The sequence below is a fragment of the Scyliorhinus torazame genome, chromosome 5, assembly GCF_047496885.1.
Source record: "Scyliorhinus torazame isolate Kashiwa2021f chromosome 5, sScyTor2.1, whole genome shotgun sequence".
Lineage (NCBI taxonomy): Eukaryota > Metazoa > Chordata > Chondrichthyes > Carcharhiniformes > Scyliorhinidae > Scyliorhinus > Scyliorhinus torazame.
The window spans coordinates 135,392,397-135,417,814 of record NC_092711.1 but is presented as its reverse complement, the minus strand read 5'-3'; the positions used below and the strand labels follow the sequence as shown (position 1 = coordinate 135,417,814).

Genomic DNA, 25,418 nt, shown 5'->3' with positions numbered 1-25,418 from the left:
TCAAGAGCAGGGAAATTACCCTATCCTTGTGTGGATCATTGGTCAGATCACTCAGAGAGTATTGTGTACGGTTCTGGGGTCCCCATATCCTCGAGGCAATGAAGGCCGTTGCAGAAGCATGACCAAGAGGATCCATTCACCAAGAAAAGAAAAAGGCTGAGAGGTGACCGGAAGGAGACCTTTAAAATTGTGAAGGGGTTCCTCCAGGATAGACGGAGCGAAAACTCTTCCGCGTGTATGTGTGTGTGTGTCAGGTTTGGGGGTGGGGCAGTAGATCAAGCTGCAGTTTTAAAAAAATATTTTATCTTCGTTCAGGGGATGGCTTGGCCAGCATTTATTGCCCATCCCTAATTTCCCTTGAGTGCCTTGCTAGGCCATTTCAGAGGGCATTTAAACTCAACCAGTGGGTCTGGAGTCACATATAGGCCAGACCAAGAAAAGACGGCAGATTTCCTTCCCTAACGGGCATCAGTGAACCAGGTGGGTTTTTATGACCATCGACAACGGTTTTACACCCATCATTGAATTTTTTAAATTTCAGATTTTATTGGATTCAAATTTCACCATCTGCCATGGTGGGATTTGAACCCAGGTCCCCAGAGCATTACATTGGGAGTCTGGATTACTAGTCCACTGACAATACCACTACTGCCATTTACTGACCCAGAGAGAGCGGTGAGACCATGGATAGTGTTACCAACAGCTGAGGCGAGCGGTGGAGATGTGTTTAAAGAGAAGCTGGAGGAAGGGGAGGAGGCAAGCATTGATAAAAGCTGGGGAGGGTGGGAGAAGGTCCGTGCGGTAGCCCGTTACCATGCAGGGCGATTCGCTGTGTAAAACGTCTGTGCGTCTTGTAAGTTCTGCCTTTTTCCGCTGTTGACCGCCTCTTCGCTCATTTTCTCCCCTCCAGGATGGAGAGTGGCTACTGCAAGGACACGCCCTTCACCGACAGTGCCTACATGAGGGAGGTACAACGCAGAAGAGACAATGACTACATGGTAAGGTCTGAACTCTGCGTTTTCATCCCACCCGGGCCACTAGCGATTCCCCTTGTTCGAGCGGAATGGAGATACTCCGGGGCTGCTCTTTAATAAGACGGCCACAGAGGGAAAGGAAAAGCTTTCATTTATACGGCGCCTGTGGTGACCGGGAGGGGAGGAAGGGGGTGGTCCCAGAAAAAACATTCACTCGCTCCTTCCAGCCAATGGAACGCTTCTCTCCAAGTGCAGAGCCGCTATCGAAATGTAAGAAGCGCAACATCCAGTTTGCGCACGGGAAGATCCCACAAACATCCCACTTTCCCCAACAGCGTTGAAGCCCCATGAAAGGGTGCCACTCTACCTTCCTTTATGTGGTTATAGTGTTGCTCTTATTAGCCTTAGTTTTATTAGCTCTAATTCTGTCACCTTTGCTCACGAGTCGCCAGGTATCTTTCTGATACTGCCACGTGGTTCAAGCTCAAGTAATGATTAATAATGCAGCACACCGCTTAGTAAAAGTTAAATCAACGATCATTTATTATATACAGCAATAAATACTTATACAATAATCCTACTCCTAGACTATTACCTACCACTAAAGGCCAATACTTAACTTTGGTGATGGCCCACCAGTTCAAGGAAATGAATGGCCTATCGAATTGGGTCTGGCCTGCGGGATTCAAAAAGGCTGGTACGAGTCGATAGTCTGGAGCACCTATCTGGTAGCGATCGCTGGAGTAATACTTACTTGTTTCTTCGTCGAAGGGTCTCGAAGGTTGCGAGTAGGAGAAGAAGGGTCGATCTGAACTTGGCCCCTATTTTTATAGTCCCTAGGGGCTTCCCGCCTCTCGGGGCGGACCTTGAACCTGGTTCCAAGTGATTGGACTTGGTCCCAATCACTGGGTTCGATATGCTCCAATAATGGGGCGATTCCTTGATCGGGGGGTGGTCGTCCACCTTTCTTTGTCTCAGCCACTGCTGGCGCCGAAAAGTCTGGATCGGCTTTATGTTGCTAATGTGTAGCAATTGTTCCCGGGGATGGCTGCTTAGTATGCAGATGGCTGGGTTGATGTGCTGTTAATGGTTGCAGGTATCGGTCTGGGCCGACTTCCCCAGAGCCGAATACACTGTTTTGCCTGCAGCTGTCCGTTTGAGTCCTGTTGGCTGATTTTCCCATCAGCCTCTTTCGTTCGCCATTTTAGATCGGGGTTTGACCATTTTAATCGGGAATCAGCCATTTTAGGTGGCTACAATAGGAGAAGGCCATTCAGCCCCTTGAGCCTGTCCCACCATTCAATGAGATCATGGCTGACCTGTGACCTAACTCCATATACCTGTTTTGGGCCCATATCCCTTAATACCTTTGCTTAACAAAAATCTATGTATCTCAGATTTAACATTAACAACTGATCTAACTTCGACTGCTATTTGTTGGAGAGAGTTCCTAACCTCTGCCACCCTTTCTGTGTAGAAGTTCTTCCTAACATCTGTCCTGAAAGGTCTGGCCTTAACTTTTAGACAATGTCCCCTAGTTTTAGAATCTCCAACCAGTGGAAATAGTTTATCTTTATCTACCCTGTCTTTCCCTGTTAATATCTTAAATACTTCAATCAGATCACCCCTCAACCTTCTAAATTCTCGTGAAAACACATCTAATGTGACAATGAAGGTATTTTTGTAAAAAGGCCAAAATATCTTCCCTAAGGTGTGGTGCCCAGAACTGCTCACGGTCTCCAAGTGGGGTCGAACCAGGGTTTTGTATAACTGCAGCATAACCCCAGTGTCTTTATATTCCAATCCTCTAGATATAAATGCTGGGATTCCTTTATCCCTTTTGATTATTTTCTGCACTTGTTCCTGGTATTTTAGGGATCTATGCACCTGAATCCTCAAGTCTCTTTGGACATCCACTATACCTCATTTCATTTTGAAAGTACCCTGCTCTATCCTTTATTAGTTCAAAACGGATAACCTCACACTTGCTTACATTAAATTCCATCTACTACAATTTTGTCCATTCACCTAGTCTGTCAATATCTTCTTCCAATTTTGTGCTATCATCTAGACTGTCTACAATGCCACCTAATTTTGTATCATCCGCAAATTTGGATATATGACATTCTTTGCCATCATCCAAGTCATTAATGAAAAATGTGAATTGTCGAGGCCCCAACACAGATCCTCATGGTACACCACTAGTCACCTCTTGCCAATTAGAGTAATTACCCATTATTCCCACTCTCTGTTGCCTGCCATTTAACCAATTTCCTAATCGGACCAATAATTTGCCCTCAACTCCATGGGCTTCCACCTTAGTTAACAGTCTCTTTTGTGGCACTTTATCAAATGCCTTCTGGAAGTCCATATACATAACATCCATAGACATTCCCCTGTCCACTACCTTAGTCACCTCTTCAAAAATCTTAATAAGATTAGCCAGGCATGACTTTCCCTTTATGAATCCCTGCTGGCTCTCTGTGATCGACTGAAATTGTTCAAGGTGTTCAGTTACCCCATCCCTGATCATAGACTCCAGCAATTTCCCCACCACAGAGGTTAGGCTAACCGGTCTGTAATTCCCTGGTTTCCCCCTTTCACCCTTATTAAAAAGTGGAGTGACATGTGCAATTTTCCAATGCAGAAGGACGGCATCTGAATCCAGGGAACTCTGGGAGATTCTAGTTAGGGCATGCAGAATGTGCTCCCCTACTTCCTTTAACACCCTTGGATGGAACCTGTTTGGTCCTGGTGATTTGTCACTCTTTAGTGCCATTAATTTCCTCGTTAGTGATGCTGTACTTGCATTAATTGTGTTAAATCCCTGTCCTCTATCGACTATTCAATTTTTTTTTAGAAAATATTTTATTAAGACATTTATAATTTTGACATTTTAAACAAAGAGATCCAACACACACAAAAAACCCCACAATAACAGCCCCCCCCCCCCCCAAGCATAACCCCTAACCAACATGGTCCATGTACGTACTGCAAACCACAGTTCTCCCTTCATTAGATTCACTACCCTTATTCGTCATTCCCTTGAAGAAGTCGATGAACAGCTGCCATCTCCGAGTGAGCCCCTTAAGGCGAACATAATCTTCGCTAGCCTGAGAAACCCTGCCATGTCGCTGACCCAAACATTCGACTTTGGAGGTTCCGAATCCCTCCATCACAACAGAATCCATCTGCGGGCCGCCAGGGAGGCAAATACCAAGACGTCGGCCTCTCTCCCCCCCTGGGCTCCTGGATCTTCCGACACTCCAAATATTGCCACCTCTGGACTTGGAGTCACCCTCCCTTCCAGGACCTCTGACATGACATCTGCAAATCCCTGCCAAAATCCCCTCAACCTTGGACATGCCCAGAACATATGCCCATGATTCACCTGACTTCCCCCACCATCTACAAGATGCACCTCTGACTCACCAAGACTCCTTCGACAGCACCTTCCAAACTAATGTCAGGGAGGGAGGTTCAGGATTTTGACCCAGCGACAGTGAAGGAACGGCCGATATATTTCCCAGTCAGGATGGTGGGTGTGGGGCTCGGAGGGGAACTTGCAGGTGGTGGAGTTCCCCATGTGCCTGCTGCTCCTTGTCCTTCTAGATGGTACAGGTGGTGGGTTTGGAAGGTGCTGTCGAAGGAGCCTTGGTGAGTCGCTGCGGTGCATCTTGTAGATGGTACACACACTGCTGTCACTGTGTGTCGGTGGTGGAGGGAGTGAATGTTTGTGGATGGGGTGCCGATCAAAGCGGGGCTGCTTTGTCCTGGATGGTGTCGAGCTTCTCGAGTGTTGTCGGAGCCGCACTTATCCAGGCAAGTGGAGAGTATCCCATCACACTCCTGACTTGTGCCTTGTAGATAGTAGGCAGGCTTTGGTGTGAAGTGAGCTACTTGCCGCTGAATTTCCAGGAATTGAGTTACCTGCGTGTTGTCAGCTAGCCTCCTGGCTGAGTGAGGAGGTTGGGGAGCTGACTGTTGTGCCCACCCCTTCCCCCACCCCATGGTTTGGGGCTGTTGACCTCACAAAGCCCACCCTATTGTTGGAAATAGGATGACTTAACAGATAATTCAAATGGAGCCTTTCAGACAGTGCCTTCCATCCAGCGGCAGGCAAGGCAGGCTGGATACAGCAACATGTTAGTTGTAAGTCTCTTCAGACCTTTCTCCTCGTACAGGGAAAGAGAACTGTATCTCTCAATTCCCTCTGCCTCAGGGAGCGGTCTGAACACTGACTGGTGTCTCTCAGTCCCCTCTCAGGGAGATATCTGTACACTGACTGGTGTCGCTCAGTCCTCTCTCTCAGCGAGATATCTGTACACTGACTGGTGTTTCTCAGTCCCCTCTCTCTCAGGGAGATATCTGTACCCTGACTGGTATCTCTCAGTCCCCTCTCTCTCAAGGAGATATCCCTACACTGACTGGTGTCTCTCAGTCCCCTCGCTCTCAGGGAGATATCTGTACACTGACTGGTGTCTCTCAGTCCCCTCTCTCTCAGGGAGATACCTGTACACTGACTGGTGTCTCTCAGTCCCCTCCCTCCCTCAGGGAGGTATCTGTACACTGACTGGTGTCTCTCAGTCCTCTCTCTCTCAGGAAGATAAATGTACACTGACTGGTGTCTCTCAGTCCCCTCTCTCTCGGAGATATCTGTGCACTGACTGGTGTCTCTCAGTCCCCTCTCTCTCAGGGAAATATCTGTACACTGACTGGTGTCTCTCAGCCCCCTCACTCTCTCAGGGTGATATCTGTACACCGACTGGTGTTTCTCAGTCCCCTCTCGGCGAGATATCTGTACACTGACTGGTGTCTCTCTGGCCCCTCTCTTTCAGGGAGATATCTGTACAGTGACGCGTGTCTCTCAGCCCCCTCTCAGGGAGATATCTGTACACTGACTGGTGTCTCTCAGTCCCCTCTCTCTCAAGGAGATATCTCTACACTGACTGGTGTCTCTCAGTCCCCTCGCTCTCAGGGAGATATCTGTGCACTGACTGGTGTCTCTCAGTCCCCTCTCTCTCAGGGAGATATCTGTAAACTGACTGGTGTCTCTCAGTCCCCTCTCTCTCAGGGAGATATCTGTGCACTGACTGGTGTCTCTCAGTCCCCTCTCTCTCAGGGAGATATCTGTACACTGACTGGTGTCACTCAGTCCCCTCTCAGGGAGATATCTGTACACTGACTGGTGTCTCTCAGTCTCTCTCTCTCAGGGAGATATCTGTACACTGACTGGTGTCTCTCAGTCCCCTCTCTCTCAAGGAGATATCTCTACACTGACAGGTGTCTCTCAGTCCCCTCGCTCTCAGGGAGATATCTGTACACTGACTGGTGTCTCTCAGTCCCCTCTCTCTCAGGGAGATATCTGTAAACTGACTGGTGTCTCTCAGTCCCCTCTCTCTCTCAGGGAGATATCTGTACACTGACTGGTGTCTCAGTCTCTCTCTCAGGGAGATATCTGTACACTGACTGGTGTCTCTCAGTCCCCTCTCTCTCTCAGGGAGATATCTGTACACTGACTGGTGTCTCAGTCTCTCTCTCAGGGAGATATCAGTACACTGACTGGTCCTCTCAGTCCCCTCTCTCTCAGGGAGATATCTGTACACTGACTGGTGTCTCTCAGTCCCCTCTCTCGCAAGGAGATATCTGGACACTGACTGGTGTCTCTCAGTCCCCTCTCTCTCAGGAAGATAAATGTACACTGACTGGTGTCACTCCGTCCCCTCTCAGGGAGATATCTGTACACTGACTGGTGTCTCTCAGTCCCCTCTCTCTCAGGGAGATATCTGTACACTGACTGGTGTCTCTCAGTCCCCTCTCTCTCGGGGAGATATCTGTACACTGACTGGTGTCTCTCAGTCCCCTCTCTCTCAAGGAGATATCTGTACACTGACTGGTGTCTCTCAGTCCCCTCTCTCTCAGGGAGATATGTGTACACTGACTGGTGTCTCTCAGTCCTCTCTCTCTCAGGGAGATATCCCTACACTGACTGGTGTCTCTCAGTCCTCTCTCTCTCAGGGAGATATGTGTACACTGACTGGTGTCTCTCAGTCCTCTCTCTCTCAGGGAGATATGTGTACACTGACTGGTGTCTCTCAGTCCCCTCTCTCTCAGGGAGATATCTGTACATTGACTGGTGTCTTTCAGTCCCCTCTCTCTAAGAGAGATATCTGTACACTGACTGGTGTCTCTCAGTCCCCTCTCTCTCAGGGAGATATCTGTACACTGACTGGTGTCTCTCAGTCCCCTCTCTCTCAGGGAGATATCTGTACACTGACTGGTGTCTCTCAGTCCCCTCTCTCTCAGGGAGATATCTGTACACTGACTGGTTGTGGTGATACACCACTGTACTTCCCTAGCATTTTACATAGTTATATAATAGTTGTGTGTAACGTGGCCCTGTAACCCTGTGTATGGTACTGTGTATTGTACTGTAGCTCTGTAGAGGTTCGGTCACCTGTATGTAACCTGACCTGGCCACTCCCCCGGGAGTTAGGTATAATACCCAGCTTCTGAGACCGGACCCATTTTGTCTGGGGTCGTCTGTGTCGGGTAAGCTTCCTCTGTAGTGTATTAAAGCCTTGGTTAAAGTCTCACATGTCTTTGTGGTTCTTGACGCTTAGTGCATCAATTTACTACACTACAGTTATAATGGAGGCTGCTCTGAAACCCGACAAGCTCTCACTCGACCCCCACGCTCCACGCGCGGATCACCTTTTCAACTGCTGACTCCGGTGTTTCGAGGCCTGCCTGGAAGCATCCTCCGCCTTCGCCAAAACGGACGCTGACCGACTCAACCTCCTGTGCTCACGGCTCGACTACGGGTTTTTCGACCTCATCACAGGAACAACGACCTACGTCGATGCCATCATGAAGCTCAAAAGCCGGTATGCACAAACTGTTAATTCTATTTACGCCCGCCACCGCCTCGCCTCCCGGCACCAGCAGCCGGGTGAACCACTATCCGTGTTCGTTCGGGACCTCCGTGCCCTCGCGCTCACCTGCAACGTGCCAGCAGTCTCCGCTGAGCAGAACACTGAGGCCCTGGCGCTCAATGCCTTTGTAGCCGGCATCGCTTCCATCCCAATTCGCCAACTCCTACTGGCACAAACTACCCTGACTCTGGACACGGCAGTCACTATGGCAGAGGCCCAACAGGCAGCCAATGACAATAATGTGTCCTACACGCCAGCACAAACTTCCTATGCACCTGCCCACGTTCCCTACGTGGCCGCTACCTCCCTGCCGCCCGCCCAGCAACAACCCCTGCAAGTCACGGCCCACCCAGCCACACCAGCAGTAAAAATAATGCCTGGGCCCCAGTGTTACTTTTGTGGCCAGGCAAAACACCCCAGGAAACGCTGCCCTGCTAGAGATGCTACCTGTTCAGCCTGTGGCAAGAAAGGCCATTTTGCAAACGTCTGCCGCTCCACCGCTGCCTCGGGGTCCAACACCGCGGCCTGCTACTCCTGGGTGCCGCCATCCTCCGTTCCCGGCTCGCTATTCGACATGCGCGACGCATGTGCACCGCCATCTTTGATTATCCCCGGCCCGGCTTCCTTCACTTCCGGTCTGCCGCACGTCACTTCCGGTCCGCCGCCGATCGTCGCTTCCGGGTCCGCCCCGCCGCCGATCGTCACTTTCGGACCTGCGCACTCGACCGAAATGCTGCAAACAACTGAGATGCAGCCAACGACAGCAACCTGGCCTCCAACAGCAGCCTACGACACCTGGGCGCCGCCACCTTCTTCCGCAGGCCGCTCCCCGGATCCGGCACCCTTCTCCAACAGCTCCACCATCGCATCCATCGTCCTCGACCAGGACCGACCGCATCAGTTCGCCAGATCCACCATGGAGGTTCAGGTAAATTGTTTCACTGTTACCTGCCTCTTCGACAGCGGCAGCACGGAGAGCTTCCTCCACCCTGACACCGTGCGCCGCTGCTCCCTCAAGGTACTACCCACGCGCAGGCATATTTCCATGGCCTCCAACTCCCAGTCGGCCGAGGTTTCTGGCTACTGCGTCGTCACCCTCTCAGTGAACGGCGCGGTGTTCCAGGATTTCAAATTCATGGTCCTCCCTCACCTCTGCGCCGCCGCGATCCTCGGCCTGGACTTCCAATGCCACCTACGCAGCCTCACCTTGCATTTTAACGGCCCCCTCCCCCCTTCTCAAACTCCCCATTCCCACCTGCCCCAAAGAACTGAGGCGATGCCTCGGGTTCTTTGCCTACTATGCCCAGTGGGTGCCCGAGTACGCTGACAAGGCCCGACCCCTCCTCCGTTCCCCCTCATTCCCCCTCCCGTCCGAGGCCTGCCAGGCCTTCCACCTCCTAAAAACCGCTATCGCCAAAGCCACCATGCATGCGGTAGACGAGTCTGCACCATTCCAAGTCGAGAGCGATGCCTCCGACTTTGCCCTGGGTGCCACCCTCAACCAGGCGGGCAGGCCCATCGCCTTCTTTTCCCGCACACTCCAAGGCCCCGAGATCCGCCTCTCCTCTGTTGAGAAGGAGGCACAGGCCATAGTGGAAGCCGTCCGGCACTGGAGGCACTACCTGGCTGGAAAACCATTTACCCTCGTTACTGACCAACGATCAGTTGCGTTCATGTTCGACAACAAACAACGAGGTAAAATCAAAAATGATAAGATATTACGGTGGAGGATCGAACTCTCCACCTACAATTATAGTATCTTATACCGGCCAGGTAAGCCCAATGATCCTCCTGATGCCCTGTCCCGTAGTACTTGTGCCAACGTACAGGATGACCGACTGCGGGCACTACATAATGACCTCTGTCACCCGGGCGTCAGGCGGTTCTACCACTACACCAAGGGCCACAACCTGCCCTTCTCAGTCGAGGAGGTCAAGGCCATGACTAGGGACTGCCAAGTCTGTGCGGAGTGCAAGCCGCAATTCTACAAGCCAGACAAGGCGCACCTAATCAAGGCTACCCGCCCCTTTGAACGTCTCAGCATTGACTTCAAAGGGCCCCTCCCCACCCACAACCGCAACACGTACTTCCTCAATGTCATCGACGAAGACTCGCGGTTCCCCTTCGCCATTCCCTGCCCCGACACGACCTCCGCCACCGTCATCAAAGCGTTGCACGACCTCTTCATGCTGTTCGGTTATCCCAATTACATTCACAGTGACCGGGGCTCCTCCTTCATGAGTGAGGAGCTGCGTCGGTACTTGCTCGCCAGGGGCGTTGCCTCGAGCAGGACGACCAGTTACAACCCCCGGGGGAACGGACAGGTGGAGAGGGAGAACGCGACAGTTTGGAAGGCCGTGCTGCTAGCCCTCAAGTCCAAAGGCCTACCAGTCTCCCGTTGGCAGGAGGCCCTCCCTGCCGCACTCCACTCCATCCGGTCCCTTTTGTGTACTGCAACGAATGGTACCCCTCATGAGCGGATGTTTCTCTTCTCCAGGAGATCGGCATCCGTGACATCGCTGCCGTCCTGGCTCCTGTCCCCGGGAAACGTCCTGCTCCGCCAGCACGTGCGGACCTCTAAGGCGGAGCCCCTGGTGGAGAGAGTCCGTCTCCTCCACGCCAACCCACAGTATGCGTACATAGCATACCCCGACGGACGTGAGGAGACCGTCTCCATCAAGGACCTGGCCCCCTCTGGGGCCCCTGCCGCCCCCGCCCCGCATCTTCCACCCCGCTCCCTCTCTGCTCCCGTCGATCCCTCGGCCTGTTACTACTCCGTGCCAGCCGCTGTCATCCCACAGTTTCGCCTCGAGCCAGCCGAAGCGGTGGGGGACGTCATGCCGCCTCGCGACCCAGCACCACCGACCGCACGGATACCGCCGGACACTACCTCAGCGCCGCAGCTCCGACGTTCAAAGAGATCGACGAAACCCATCGTTCGTCTCGACCTCTGACGACACGGAACCTCCTGATGGACTCTGTTCGTTACTCCCTGTTTGTTCACTGTGTTTGCTACTCCATATTTTCACCCCGGACTTCCTTCTAAACAAGGGGTGAATGTGGTGATACATCACTGTACTTCCCTAGCATTGTACATAGTTATATAATAGTTGTGTGTAACGTGGCCCTGTAATCCTGTGTATGGTACTGTGTATTGTACTGTAGCTCTGTAAAGGTTCGGTCACCTGTATGTAACCTGACCTGGCCACGGAGAGCTCCGCCTTGGCCACTCCCCCGGGAGTTAAGTATAAGACCCAGCTTCTGAGACCGGGCCATTTTGTCTGGGGTCGTCTGTGTCGGGTAAGCTTCCTATGTAGTGTATTAAAGCCTTGGTTAAAGTCTCACATGTCTTTGTGGTTCTTGACGCTTAGTGCATCACTCTCTCAGGGAGATATCTGTACACTGACTGGTGTGTCTCAGTCCTCTCTCTCTCTCTCATGGAGATATCTGTACACTCACTGGTGTCTCTCAGTCCCCTCTCTCTCAAGGAGATATCTGTACACTGACTGGTGTCTCTCAATCCCCTCGCTCTCAGGGAGATATCTGTACACTGACTGGTGTCTCTCAGTCCCCTCTCTCCCTCAGGGAGATATCTGTACATTGACTGGTGTCTCTCACTCCCCTCTCTCTCAGGGAGATATCTGTACACTGACTGGTGTCTCTCAGTCTCTCTCTCAGGGAGATATCTGTACACTGTCTGGGGTCTCTCAGTCCCCTCTCTCGCAGGGAGATATCTGTACACTCACTGGTGTCTCTCAGACCCCTCTCTCTCCGAGAGATATCTGTACACTGACTGGTGTCTCTTAGTCCCCTCTTTCTCAGGGAGGTATCTGTACACTGACTGGTGTCTCTCAGTCCCCTCTCTCTCAGGGAGATAGCTGTACACTGACTGGTGTCTCTCAGTCCCCTCTCTCTCAGGAAGATATCTGTACACTGACTGGTGTCTCTCAGTCCCCTCCCTCTCAAGGAGATATCTGTACCGTGACTGGTGTCTCTCAGTCCCCTCGCTCTCAGGAAATATCTGTACACTGACTGGTGTCTCTCAGTCCCCTCTCTCTCAGGGAGATAGCTGTACACTGACTGGTGTCTCTCAGTCCCCTCTCTCTCAGGAAGATATCTGTACACTGACTGGTGTCTCTCAGTCCCCTCTCTCTCAGGGAGATATCTGTACACTGACTGGTGTCTCTTAGTCCCCTCTCTCTCAGGGAGATATCTGTACACTGACTTGTGTCTCTCAGTCCCCTCTCTCTCAGGGAGATATCTGTACACTGACTGGTGTCTCTCAGTCCCCTCTCTCTCAGGGAGATATCTGTACACTGACTTGTGTCTCTCAGTCCCCTCTCTCTCAGGGAGATATCTGTACACTGACTGGTGTCTTTCAGTCCCCTCTCTCCAAGAGAGATATCTGTACACTGACTGGTGTCTCTCAGTCCCCTCTCTCTCAGGGAGATATCTGTACACTGACTGGTGTCTCTCAGTCCCCTCTCTCTCAGGGAGATACCTGTACACTGACTGGTGTCTCTCAGTCCCCTCTCTCGCAGGGAGATATCTGTACACTCACTGGTGTCTCTCAGACCCCTCTCTCTCCGGGAGATATCTGTGCACTGACTGGTGTCTCTCAGTCCCCTCTCAGGAAGATAAATGTACACTGACTGGTGTCACTCAGTCCCCTCTCAGGGAGATATCTGTACACTGACTGGTGTCTCTCAGTCCCCTCTCTCTCAGGGAGATATCTGTACACTGACTGGTGTCTCTCAGTCCCCTCCCTCTCAAGGAGATATCTGTACCGTGACTCGTGTCTCTCAGTCCCCTCGCTCTCAGGGAGATATCTGTACACTGACTGGTGTCTCTCAGTCCCCTCTCTCTCAGGGAGATAGCTGTACACTGACTGGTGTCTCTCAGTCCCCTCTCTCTCAGGGAGATATCTGTACACTGACTGGTGTCTCTCAGTCCCCTCTCTCTCAGGGAGATATCTGTACACTGACTGGTGTCTCTTAGTCCCCTCTCTCTCAGGGAGATATCTGTACACTGACTGGTGTCTTTCAGTCCCCTCTTTCCAAGAGAGATATCTGTACACTGACTGGTGTCTCTTAGTCCCCTCTCTCTCAGGGAGATATCTGTACACTGACTGGTGTCTCTCAGTCCCCCCTCTCTCAGGGAGATATCTGTACACTGACTGGTGTCTCTCAGTCCCCTCGCTCTCAGGAAGATATCTGTACACTGACTGGTGTCTCTCAGTCCCCTCTCTCTCAGGGAGATATCTGTACACTGACTTGTGTCTCTCAGTCCCCTCTCTCTCAGGGAGATATCTGTACACTGACTGGTGTCTTTCGGTCCCCTCTCTCCAAGAGAGATATCTGTACACTGACTGGTGTCTCTTAGTCCCCTCTCTCTCAGGGAGATATCTGTACACTGACTGGTGTCTCTCAGTCCCCTCTCTCTCAGGGAGATATCTGTACACTGACTGGTGTCTCTCAGTCCTCTCTCTCTCAGGGAGATATCTGTATACTGACTGGTGTCTCTCAGTCCCCTCTCTCTCAGGGAGATATCTGTACACTGGTGTCTCTGAGTCCCCTCTCTCTCAGGGAGATATCTGTACATTGACTGGTGTCTCTCAGTCCCCTCTCTCTCAGGGAGATATCTGTACACTGACTGGTGTCTCTTAGTCCCCTCTCTCTCAGGGAGATATCTGTACACTGACTGGTGTCTCTCAGTCCCCTCTCTCTCAGGGAGATATCTGTACACTGACTGGTGTCTCTCAGTCCTCTCTCTCTCAGGGAGATATCTGTACACTGACTGGTGTCTCTCAGTCCCCTCGCTCTCAGGAAGATATCTGTACACTGACTGGTGTCTCTCAGTCCCCTCTCTCTCAGGGAGATATCTGTACACTGACTTGTGTCTCTCATTCCCCTCTCTCTCAGGGAGATATCTGTACACTGACTGGTGTCTTTCAGTCCCCTCTCTCTCAGGGAGATATCTGTACACTGACTGGTGTCTCTCAGTCCCCTCTCTCTCAGGGAGATATCTGTACACTGACTGGTGTCTCTCAGTCCCCTCTCTCTCAGGGAGATATCTGTACACTGACTGGTGTCTCTCAGTCCTCTCTCTCTCAGGGAGATATCTGTACACTGACTGGTATCTCTCAGTCCCCTCGCTCTCAGGAAGATATCTGTACACTGACTGGTGTCTCTCAGTCCCCTCTCTCTCAGGAAGATATCTGTACACTGACTGGTGTCTCTCAGTCCCCTCTCTCTCAGGGAGATATCTGTACACTGACTGGTGTCTTTCAGTCCCCTCTCTCCAAGAGAGATATCTGTACTCTGACTGGTGTCTCTTAGTCCCCTCTTTCTCAGGGAGGTATCTGTACATTGACTGGTGTCTCTCAGTCCCCTCTCTCTCAGGGAGATATCTGTACACTCACTGGTGTGTCTCAGTCCTCTCTCTATCTCAGGGAGATATCTGTACACTCACTGGTGTCTCTCAGTCCCCTCTCTCTCCGGGAGATATCTGTACACTGACTGGTGTCTCTCAGTCCCCTCTCTCTCAGGGAGATATCTCTGCACTGCCTCGTGTCTCTCAGTCCTCTCTCTCAAGGAAATCTCTGTACACTGACTGGTGTCTCTCAGTCCCCTCGCTCTCAGGGAGATATCTGTACACTGGTGTCTCTGAGTCCCCTCTTTCTCAGAGAGATATCTGTATACTGACTGGTTTCTCTAGGTCCCTCTCTCTCAGGGAGATATCTGTACACTGACTGGTGTCTTTCAGTCCCCTCTCTCTCAGGGAGATATCTGTACACTGACTGGTGTCTCTCAGTCCCCTCTCTCTCAGGGAGATATCTGTACACTGACTGGTGTCTCTCAGTCCCCTCTCTCTCAGGGAGATATCTGTACACTGACTGGTGTCTCTTAGTCCCCTCTCTCTCAGGGAGATATCTGTACACTGACTGGTGTCTTTCAGTCCCCTCTCTCCAAGAGAGATATCTGTACACTGACTGGTGTCTCTTAGTCCCGTCTCTCTCAGGGAGATATCTGTACACTGACTGGTGTCTCTCAGTCCCCTCTCTCTCAGGGAGATATCTGTACACTGACTGGTGTCTCTAAGTCCTCTCTCTCTCAGGGAGATATCTGTACACTGACTGGTGTCTCTCAGTCCCCTCGCTCTCAGGAAGATATCTGTACACTGACTGGTGTCTCTCAGTCCCCTCTCTCTCAGGGAGATATCTGTACACTGACTGGTGTCTCTAAGTCCTCTCTCTCTCAGGGAGATATCTGTACACTGACTGGTGTCTCTCAGTCCCCTCGCTCTCAGGGAGATATCTGTACACTGACTGGTGTCTCTAAGTCCTCTCTCTCTCAGGGAGATATCTGTACACTGACTGGTGTCTCTCAGTCCCCTCGCTCTCAGGGAGATATCTGTACACTGACTGGTGTCTCTCAGTCCCCTCGCTCTGAGGGAAACATCTGTACACTGACTGGTGTCCCTCAGTCCTCTCAGGGTGATGTCTGTACACTGACTGGTGTCTCTCAGTCCCTCTCTCTCAGGGAGATATCTATACACTGACTGGTGTCTCTCAGTCCCCTCTCTCTCAGGGAGATATCTGTACACTGACTGGTGTCTCTCAGTCTCCTCTCTCAGGGAGATATCTGTACACTGACTGGTGTCTCTCAGTCCCCTCTCTCTCAGGGAGATATCTGTACACTGACTGGTGTCTCTCAGTCCCCTCTCTCAGGGAGATATCTGTACACTGACTGGTGTCTCTCAGTCCTCTCAGGGTGATGTCTGTACACTGACTGGTGTCTCTCAGTCCCTCTCTCTCAGGGAGATATCTATACACTGACTGGTGTCTCTCAGTCTCCTCTCTCAGGGAGATATCTGTACACTGACTGGTGTCTCTCAGTCCCCTCTCACTCAGGGAGATATCTGTACACTGACTGGTGTGCCACAGGAATATCGAAAAACAAAAGTGTTGGCGAATTTTGTTCGTTAAAAGCACAGTGATATTAATGTACCCCATAATGTTCATCATGGATAATCTGCAGCAGTGGCCTAGGAGTTAGTGTTAAATTATCTGGAGGCTCCATTGCAATTCTGGAGACTTGGCAACCCTATACCTCCAAACCCTCTCAGCCTGTGCCTCCCATTGTTCTCCATATTCTGCAGTGTCCACAACTCATCATCTGCCGGGTACTTTGCTACTCTCGATGGCGGTGCGGTGGACTTGTAATCCTGTGGGCCAGGCTAATGCCTTGGGAACACAGGTTTAAACCCCACCAATGGCAGCTGGTGGAATTTAAATTGAATTGATTAAAAATTCTGGAATTTACAGCACTAATCTCAGTAATGATGACTGTGACGACCATCATTGATTGTCATTTCTTTAAAAACCATCTGGTTCACTTATGTACCCCCAACTGAGCGGCACGATGGTGCAGTGGTTAGCACTACTGCCTCACAGCCCCGTGGACCCGGGTTCGATCCCGACCCTGAGTCACTGTCTGTGTGGATTTTGCACATTCTCCCCGTGTCTGCGTGGGTCTGACCCCCACAACCCACAAAGATGTGCAGGGGAAATGGATTGACCTCGCTAAATTGCTCCTTAATTAGCAAAAAAAAGAATAGGGTACTCTAAATTTATTTTGAAAAAAACTAATGTTCCCCCATTTAGGGAAAGGAAATTTGCCGTCCTTACCCGGTCTGGCCTACATATGACTCCTGACTGCCCCCCCAGCACTGCACAGCAATGTGCTTGGCTCTTAACTGCCCCATTGCCTCTCTGAAATGGCTGAGCAAGCCCACTTAGTTTCAGGGGGCAATGAGAGATGGGCAACAAATGCTGGGGCCTTTCCAGTGACACATCCTGTGAAAGGCCTGGACTGCTTTACTGCCCACGCACCCACCCACTTCCGCCACCCATCCCTTGCAGGCTTCTTGCACCCAGGCTGACAATGTTCCTCTCCCTGAGCCTGGACAAACCATTCCACACACTCCAATGCCTGTCCCAACCCCAGGATGCTTTGAAGCGTTCTCTGTTTGAATTGCAGTCCCGCCGGAAACGGAGCAGAAGGATTTGCGCACATTAAGATCCCACAATGGCCGGCGAGAAAGTGACCAGAACACCCCCTTTTCATTTTACGAGCACTTGATCGGGAATAGCTGTTCCCCTTGGTTGAAGGGTCAGTCAGGAGGAGACACAGGTTCAAGGTGAAAGGCAGGAGGTTTAGGGGGGGATGTGAGGAAAAATCCTTTTTACCCAGAGAGTGGTGACGGTCTGAAATGCACTACCTGGGAGGGGGTAGAGGCGGGATGCCTCACATCCTTTAAAACAATACCTGGATGAGCACTTGGCATGTCTTAACATTCAAGGCCAAGGGCTGGCAAATGGGATTAGGTAGGTCCGTCAGGCATTTTTCATCTGTCAGTGTAGATGCGATGTGTCAAAGGGCTTCTTCTGTACAGTATTTTCTGTGATTATGTGGTTGGGAGGGGTTATCGCTGCCTGATTCACTCCCCCACCCCCTCCCCAAGCTTCGAAACACGAGCAGCGCAATCTTTCACTCTTTCACATTGAACCCTAACATTGAACAACGCCTATAAAACCAAAATACTGCGGATGCTGAAAATCTGAAATAGAATCAGAAAATGCTGACCACTGCACCACCGTGCTGCCAGTTGGGGGGACATAAGTGAACCAGATGGTTTTTTTTAAGAAATGACAATCAATGATGGTCGTCACGCTCATCATTACTGAGATTAGTGCTGTAAATTCCAGAATTTTTAATCAATTCAATTTAAATTCCACCAGCTGCCATTGGTGGGATTTAAACCTGAATTCCCAAGGCATTAGCCTGGCCCACAGGATTACAAGTCCACTGACTTTACCACGCACCGCTATCAAGAGTAGCAAAGTGTCCGGCAGATGATGAGTTGTGGACACTGCAGAATATGGAGAACAATGAGAGGTGTAGGCTGAGAGGGTTTGGAGATATAAAGGAAGGCGGGAGGGGGAGGGGGTGGGGGGGGGAGAGGCGGGGTTGATCCCTGGTTCCTAGTGGTCCTGGATGATATGGGCGGGGGGTGCAGTTCCTGGGTTGAGGGAGGTGATCCCGGGTTCAAACTGGTCCCGGGTTGAGGGCGGAGGGGGGGAATGCCAGTTTCATAGGGTATAGGTTTTGGGAGAGATCTTGGGTTGTGGGGGAGATGTTGTCCTTTGTTTTTAGGGGTCCCGTGTTGGCGTAAGAGCCTACAGTTATTTGTTGGCAGGGGAGTTGGTCGGGGATCGTGAGTTGGGGAGGTGATGATCCGGGGTTCGAGAGGGGAAATCCCAGTTTGGGGCCGTGTCCTGGGTTTGGAGGAGAAAGGGGGAACCCATGAAGTAGTTGAGATCCCAGGGTGGTAAGGGGGGGTGGGGTTCCAGATTTGGTGGAAGCTGTGGCCCTGAATTTTGGGGTGAGTGTTGCACCCAGATGCAGTGGGGGAGGGTTCCCAAGTTGGGGGCGGGGGGAAGGGGGGTATTGTATACACCCCAGGTTGGGTTTGGGGTGTTGTAGGGGTCTCAGGTTGGGTGGGTGTGGTGGTTTTGGGTTGGGAGCGCTGGGGGGGGGGGGTCTCGGGACTGGAAATTGAAACCCGTGGCCTTTCGGAATCAGAAATGAGGCCAACCAAAAGAAGGGGCTGGCTTTCAGCGCACAACCTAAATAGTAAATGTGCAGCTTAAATCTTGGTTCCACAGAGGAAACGTGGGGTGGGGACGGGAGGTGGAGGGTGGCAGTGGCAGCCCTAACGCCTGGTAACATGCTGTGCCCTGATGCAGAGTCGACTACGTCTGAAGGAGCTTGAGCGAATGCAGGCGGAGCAGAAGCGGGAGCAGCGAGCGGCACAACCCCTGGCACGCCCCATAGGCTACGCCAGCCGCAACTATGAGCGGCCATGGCTCAACGGGATGCCCAGTAACATAAAGGTACTGAAGTCCGGGATTCAGAATGGGATTAGTAGCTGCTGTGTATCGTATAGATAATAGCAGTATCTGTGGGCTGGGTTATCCGTTTCAGCGGAGAAGTGCCGGCTCGAACGGAGAATCCGCGCCAGGGTTACAATGGAAAAATCGGCGGCGGCCCCTCACCGATTCCGGGACCAGTGAGGGGCTAGCAGCGGCGCCGGGTGAAACACCCGGCTCCCACGCTGAAAACGGGCGGAGAATGGCCGGGTCCCTGGCTGCGCATGCGCACAGCTGACGACCTGCAGCGGTCGCGCCGGCCATGCATGGAAGCTTGGCCCCACCCTCCCCGCCCCGGCCAGTGGCATGGATCCCGGCCGAGTGTGGCGACGCTGGACACAGTCTGCAGCCACCACGCCGGGATCCCGACCACTTAGACCACACGTGCCCGTGCATCGGGAATTCGGCCCATCGGGGGCGGAGCATCATGGGAGGGCCGGCGGATGACGTGCTAACACCGTTGCAATGTGGTGCACAACGCGATGACGCCATTTCCAAGGGGGCAGAGCATGGCTGACCGGCATCAGTTGATTCTCCGCCCGATCGCTGATTACGATATCGGCGTTGGGCAATGAAGAATCCCGCCCTGTGTTTATTATGGAGAATAGCAACCCCTGTACATATTATAGCGAATAGTAGTCCCTGGGCGGGTTCCTCCGGTCTCGCCGAAACCGTGTTCGGCGATCAGCCGGAGAATCCCTATTGGCCCCAAAATCGGGGGGGTGGGGGGGGCCACCGCTTTTGCAATATTATAGAGAATAGCAGCCCCTGGGCGGGATTCTCCGTTTCTGAGACTAAACGCGGGATTCTCCATCGGCTGATGTATATTGTAGGGAATAACAGTCCCTGTAACTGTTATAGGAATGATGTCCACTGTGTTTCCAGTCAGTCTCCAGGATTCTCAGTTGTTTCTATCTCTCTTTCCCTGCACACGAGGTCTAGTTTAACTCCTTGGCTCCTCACAGATGGACATCGTGGACACAGAAAGCAGAGAGCTCCAGCACTCACCTACATATCCGAGAACTCTGATCTCCGGAAGAGGCTCGAGACTTCCATCATTGCACAACATCGTGGGCAAGAAGCAGAAAGTTCCCGAGCAGGCTGACGTCCCTGAGATCAAGGGCGGTGCATCCTCAGGTGAACGTCACTCAGAAGGAGGTAGCAAAAATGGGAATTATTCCAAGACGATAGGGAATGTGCCGCCTACTTTTCTTGCCATTCTGGCCTGGGAGTGTTTGACAGGGACAGCAATTCATCTCAGCGCCAATTGCTTGACTTGAGTTTCAAGCTCTTGGTCGGCTATGCATCACTACCCATGGGTGCAAGATGTTCAATACCTGTTCACTGTTCCAGATGTGTGGTAAGCCATGTGTGCGGGTGGATGGGGGTACAAGGGGGGGGGGGGTCTGACCCTCCTCTCTCTCTCCTCCGCCCCAATCCAAACCCTCTGACAAGAAGCTTTGCACATCGAGCTGCCCAGAGGGGTTTTAGGTACCTGCAGGTCCGGGACTTGGTAAGGAGAGGTGCAGTCTTTTCCTGGACTACCGCCCCTGGGGTTGCAGGATAAGGTACTGTCTAGGGATAAGATAGGAGAGGGGCAGGTGTCCGAGGTCTACAAGGAGTGAATGGGTTGGGAGGGGACATAAAACGCAAGTAGGAGTAGGATCTGGGAGGGGAGGTGGAGGCCGGGACATGGGCTGAGGCCCTGCGGAGGGTGAATGCGTCCTCATGGTGTGTGAGGCTAAGCCTCATTCAGGTTAAGGTAACTCGTAGAGCACAGAGCATAGAGCACACATGATGGTAGCACGGATGGGTATGTTCTTTGAGGGAGTGGTGGATCGGTCTATGCAGTGTGCGGTGAGGCTCGCGAATCACGTCCACATGTTCTTGATGTGTCCAAGGCTGAAGGGGCTCTGGCAGGGGTTTGTGGACGTAATGTCCGAGGTGCTGGGGGGGTGAAGGTGGCTCCGAGTCCAGAGGTGGCGACATTTGTGGTCTCGGAAGATCTGGGAGCTCAGGGGCGGAGAGAGGCTGATGTCTTGGCCTCGGCTTACATTTAACGCTGCAATGAAGTTACTGTGAAAAGCCCCAGTGGCCACATTCCGGAGCCTGTTCGGGTCACAGAGGGAGAATTCAGAATTCTCAGCTGGTACGGGAATTGAACCTGTGCTGCTGGCCTGCATCACAATCTAGCCCACTGAGCTAAAGGGATGGCGGGACTTGGAGCCTCCGAAAGCGGAATTCCTGAGGCTGGAGGAGGTCAAGTTCATCCTGAGGGGATCGGCGGATGGATTCACTCGGAGGTGGAAGCCATTTATTGATTTCTTTAAGGAGGTTGGAGGGTCAGCGGGGGAATGTGGACGGGTAAGGGGGTTAAAGTGGGGAAGACGGGATGGAAGAAGTGGGCGGCATTAGGGGAGTAGGGAGGGAGTGGATGTTGGTTGTTTATAATGTTGTTTGGTTGTTCTTCAGCTTTTGTTTGTTTACATAAAAATGCCTTGAATAAAATATTTTCAAAAGAAAGAAGCTTTGCCCCACTAGAAACAGTAAACCTCGCCCCATAAACACATTACAAAGATTGACATGGAAAGTAGAACTTGAATGAAAGAGCCCGCATTAATGTAGCGCCTTATGTGTTGACACCTGGGCGTTGGATGAGGTTATTTTTGAAGCATCGACGCTGTTGTGGCTCAAATGACGTAACCGACCAATTTGTGCAAAGCAAGATTCCACAATCGACCGTGGGATAATGCCAATGCTGCCGGTTAAGGGATAAATATTGAAAACCGCACCCAACCCCCAACTATCAGATTTTGGCCCACTCAACTAACCTATCCATATACATTTGTAAATTTTTTATTTCCTCATTGCAATTTACGATGGCACCTGTTTTAGTGTCTTAGCCTGGGGCCTCTGACTTACGAGTGCAGCGGTATCACCACTACCCTTCCAGTTTCTCAGTAATTCCCAATTGTGTTTGTCAGCTGACTTGTCTCATGCTTTTTGGGACCTGAATTACTGACTCCTCCGTGTTATCTTTTGTGTTTGTGTTACAGGGCCTGACCATGGAGTCTCCTTCCAGGCACAGAGACTGCAACTAAAGAGCAAAAGAAGCCCCGCTATCGCTGTCACTCAGCAGTTGCTGCTCAAGGTGCCCGGGCCGAGCTCGGCCGCTGGCATGGTGCCTGGGCCGCCCGTCAAGAGGGCACAGCCTGGGGGCCTGTGCTGCGGGGACAGCGCTGAGGAGGAGGAGGAAGAGAGGGAGGGCAGCACCGGCGTCAGGGGAGGTGGTGATGATGGACCAGAGCCACCTGCCCCAGTTGTGTTCTCGGCCGCTGAATCAGTGTCCGTCCCCCCTCGCCAGCCCCCTGCTGGCGGCAAGTGCCAAGCGGAGGAGGAGGAGGCTGAAGCACGAGATCCGGAACCCGGGGAGCAGGCCGGCAATCATCCCTCCTCCCCCAGCGCCGGAAGGCTTTGCAGGCAGCAGACCAGTCTCATCCTGCACAGGTTGCGTCAGGAGAGGCTGTCCTCTGCGGGGGCCTATAGAGGTGAGGAGGTGCAGGAGGAGGAGGAGGAGGATGATGAGAAGCCCTCCGTGCCACCGCTCCCACTGTCGGGCACCACGGCTGGGCTGCCCACTGCTGCTGCTGTTGCAGCCGCCGCCAATATGGCCAGCTTCATTCCGGCCGCCGCGTTGGGCGACCACCTGCCCTTCCGGCTGAGGGTCCGCCAGTGGGCTACACAGGAGAAGGGCAGTGGTGGCGGCACCTCCACCTTCTCCCGGGTCGCAGCGGATGGTGGCCGTAGTCGGGGAGAGGTGCTAAGCGACACCGAGGAGGAGGAGGAGGGGAAGCAGGCCAGCCTTTCACAGGCCCTCAGGCCCCCACAAGCCGAGCCCGCCACCGCCAGCCGTGGCACTCAAACGTTCCGCCGGCGCTGCCCCACCCAGAGCCCCCAGCGCCCAGCTCCCCAGAGCCCACCAGCCCCTGCGCCACCGCTGCTGCTGCCCCGGCTGGAGGCTGGCCGGCTGGTCAGCCTGCTGGTCACCACCGCTGCTGCCAGCCCTAGCGGGACAACCGCAGCCCCGCAGGCAGGGACCGCCACTGCCAGCCTAGCCCGCCTCCAGCCAATCTCGGCCGCCCGCCTGGGAGCCACGGCCAGCGGCATTCCATCCTGGGGCCAGGTGCGCGACCCGCCGCTCTCCATGACCATCCTAGCCCTGTCCGACCTGAGGGCGCAGGATGGCCGGCAGCTGAGCCGAGCGCATGCAGGCAATGCCGACACCAGGAAGGAGGCCCGGGATAGCGAGAAGCCACGTCCAGACCCAGAAACACTTAGAAAGCTGCAGGAAAGGTAAGGAAAAGTTCAGGGGGGAGAGAGAGAAATATATGGGTTTTGTATGGGCTGATGGAGAGGATATATTGAGGCCTACGACAAGCCTGCTACATGGATTACTGAATGTAGAGACTTCCTGTCTAAAAGGGGTCCCTGACAGAGAGACTCCCTCTTTAAAAGGGGTCCCTGACGGAGAGACTCCCTCTTTAAAAGGGGTCCCTAATTGAGAGACTCCCTCTTTAAAAGGGGTCCCTGACAGAGAGACTCCCTCTTTAAAAGTGGTCGCTGACGGAGAGACTCCCTCTTTAAAAGTGGTCCCTGACAGAGAGACTCCCTCTTTAAAAGTGGTCCCTGATGGAGAGACTCCCTCTTTAAAAGTGGTCCCTGACAGAGAGACTCCCTCTTTAAAAGTGGTCCCTGACGGAGAGACTCCCTCTTTAAAAGGGGTCCCTGACGGAGAGACTCCCTCTTTAAAAGGGGTCCCTGACGGAGAGACCCTCTCTTTAAAAGGGGTCCCTGACAGAGAGACTCCCTCTTTAAAAGTGGTCCCTGACGGAGAGACTCCCTTTTTAAAAGGGGTCCCTGACGGAGAGTCTCCCTCTTTAAAAGGGGATCCTGACGGAGAGACTCCCTCTTTAAAAGGGGTCCCTGACGGAGTGACTCCCTCTTTAAAAGGGGTCCCTGATGGAGAGACTAGACTCCCTCTTTAAAAGGGGTCCCTGACGGAGAGACCCCCTCTTTAAAAGGGGATCCTGACGTAGAGACTCCCTCTTTAAAAGGGGTCCCTGACGGAGTGACTCCCTCTTTAAAAGGGGTCCCTGACGGAGAGACTCCCTCTTTAAAAGGGGTCCCTGGCGGAGAGACTCCCTCTTTAAAAGGAGTCCCTGACAGAGAGACTCCCTCTTTAAAAGGGGTCCCTGATTGAGAGACTCCCTCTTTAAAAGGGGTCCCTGACAGAGAGACTCCCTCTTTAAAAGTGGTCCCTGACGGAGAGACTCCCTCTTTAAAAGTGGTCCCTGACGGAGAGACTCCCTCTTTAAAAGTGGTCCCTGACGGAGAGACTCCCTCTTTAAAAGGGGTCCCTGACAGAGAGACTCCCTCTTTAAAAGTGGTCCCTGACGGAGAGACTCCCTCTTTAAAAGGGGTCCCTGACGGAGAGTCTCCCTCTTTAAAAGGAGTCCCTGACAGAGAGACTCCCTCTTTAAAAGGGGTTCCTGATGGAGAGAGTAGACTCCCTCTTTAAAAGGGGTCCCTGACGGAGAGACCCCCTCTTTAAAAGGGGTTCCTGACGGAGAGACTCCCTCTTTAAAAGGGGTCCCTGACGGAGTGACTACCTCTTTAAAAGGGGTCCCTGACGGAGAGACTCCCTCTTTAAAAGGGGTCCCTGATGGAGATACTCTCTCTCTTTAAAAGGGGTCCCTGACGGAGAGACTCCCTCTTTAAAAGGGGTCCCTGACGGAGAGACTCCCTCTTTAAAAGGGGTCCCTGACGGAGAGACTCCCTCTTTAAAAGGGGTCCCTGATGGAGAGACTCCCTCTTTAAAAGGTGTCCCTAATGGAGAGACTCCCTCTTTAAAAGGGGTCCCTGATGGAGAGACTCCCTCTTTAAAAGGGGTCCCTAATGGAGAGACGCCCTCTTTAAAAGGGGTCCCTGACGGAGAGACTCCCTCTTTAAAAGGGGTCCCTGATGGAGAGACTCCCTCTTTAAAAGGGGTCCCTGACGGAGAGATTCCCTCTTTAAAAGGGGTCCCTGACAGAGAGACTCCCTCTTTAAAAGGGGTCCCTGACGGAGAGATTCCCTCTTTAAAAGGGGTCCCTGACGGAGAGATTCCCTCTTTAAAAGGGGTCCCTGACAGAGAGACTCCCTCTTTAAAAGGGGTCCCTGACGGAGAGACTCCCTCTTTAAAAGGGGTCCCTGACGGAGACACTCCCTCTTTAAAAGGGGTCCCTGACGGAGAGACTCCCTCTTTAAAAGGAGACCCTGACGGAGAGACTCCCTCTTTAAAAGGGGTCCCTGACGGAGAGACTCCCTCTTTAAAAGGGGTCCCTGACGGAGAGACTCTCTGCCAGAACTCTCCGGCCATTTGCTGACGGTGGGATTCTCTGGCCCCGCTGGCAGCTCACCTCCGCTCGCGTGTTTCCCGGTGGCGTGGGGTTGCCTCAATAGAAAATCCCATTCACA

At 52.6% G+C, this 25,418-nt stretch overlaps 1 protein-coding gene across 3 annotated transcripts in view; it reads left to right on the top strand.

Moving 5' to 3' along the window:
- LOC140419826 (uncharacterized) overlaps nucleotides 1–25,418 on the top strand; it is a 94,001-nt gene that overhangs the window by 47,581 nt on the left and 21,002 nt on the right. Inside the window, exons 2-5 of one of the 3 annotated variants that reach the window (XM_072503852.1) lie at nucleotides 911–998; nucleotides 18,720–18,866; nucleotides 19,868–20,039; nucleotides 21,959–23,255. In XM_072503852.1, the coding sequence (XP_072359953.1) occupies nucleotides 912–998; nucleotides 18,720–18,866; nucleotides 19,868–20,039; nucleotides 21,959–23,255 (1,703 nt within the window). In that variant the 5' untranslated portion in view covers nucleotide 911. Of the gene's footprint in view, nucleotides 1–910; nucleotides 1,004–5,100; nucleotides 5,127–18,719; nucleotides 18,867–19,867; nucleotides 20,040–21,958; nucleotides 23,256–25,418 lie in introns of those variants that run through there. The other 2 variants (XM_072503855.1, XM_072503854.1) reach the window with 2 other exon arrangements.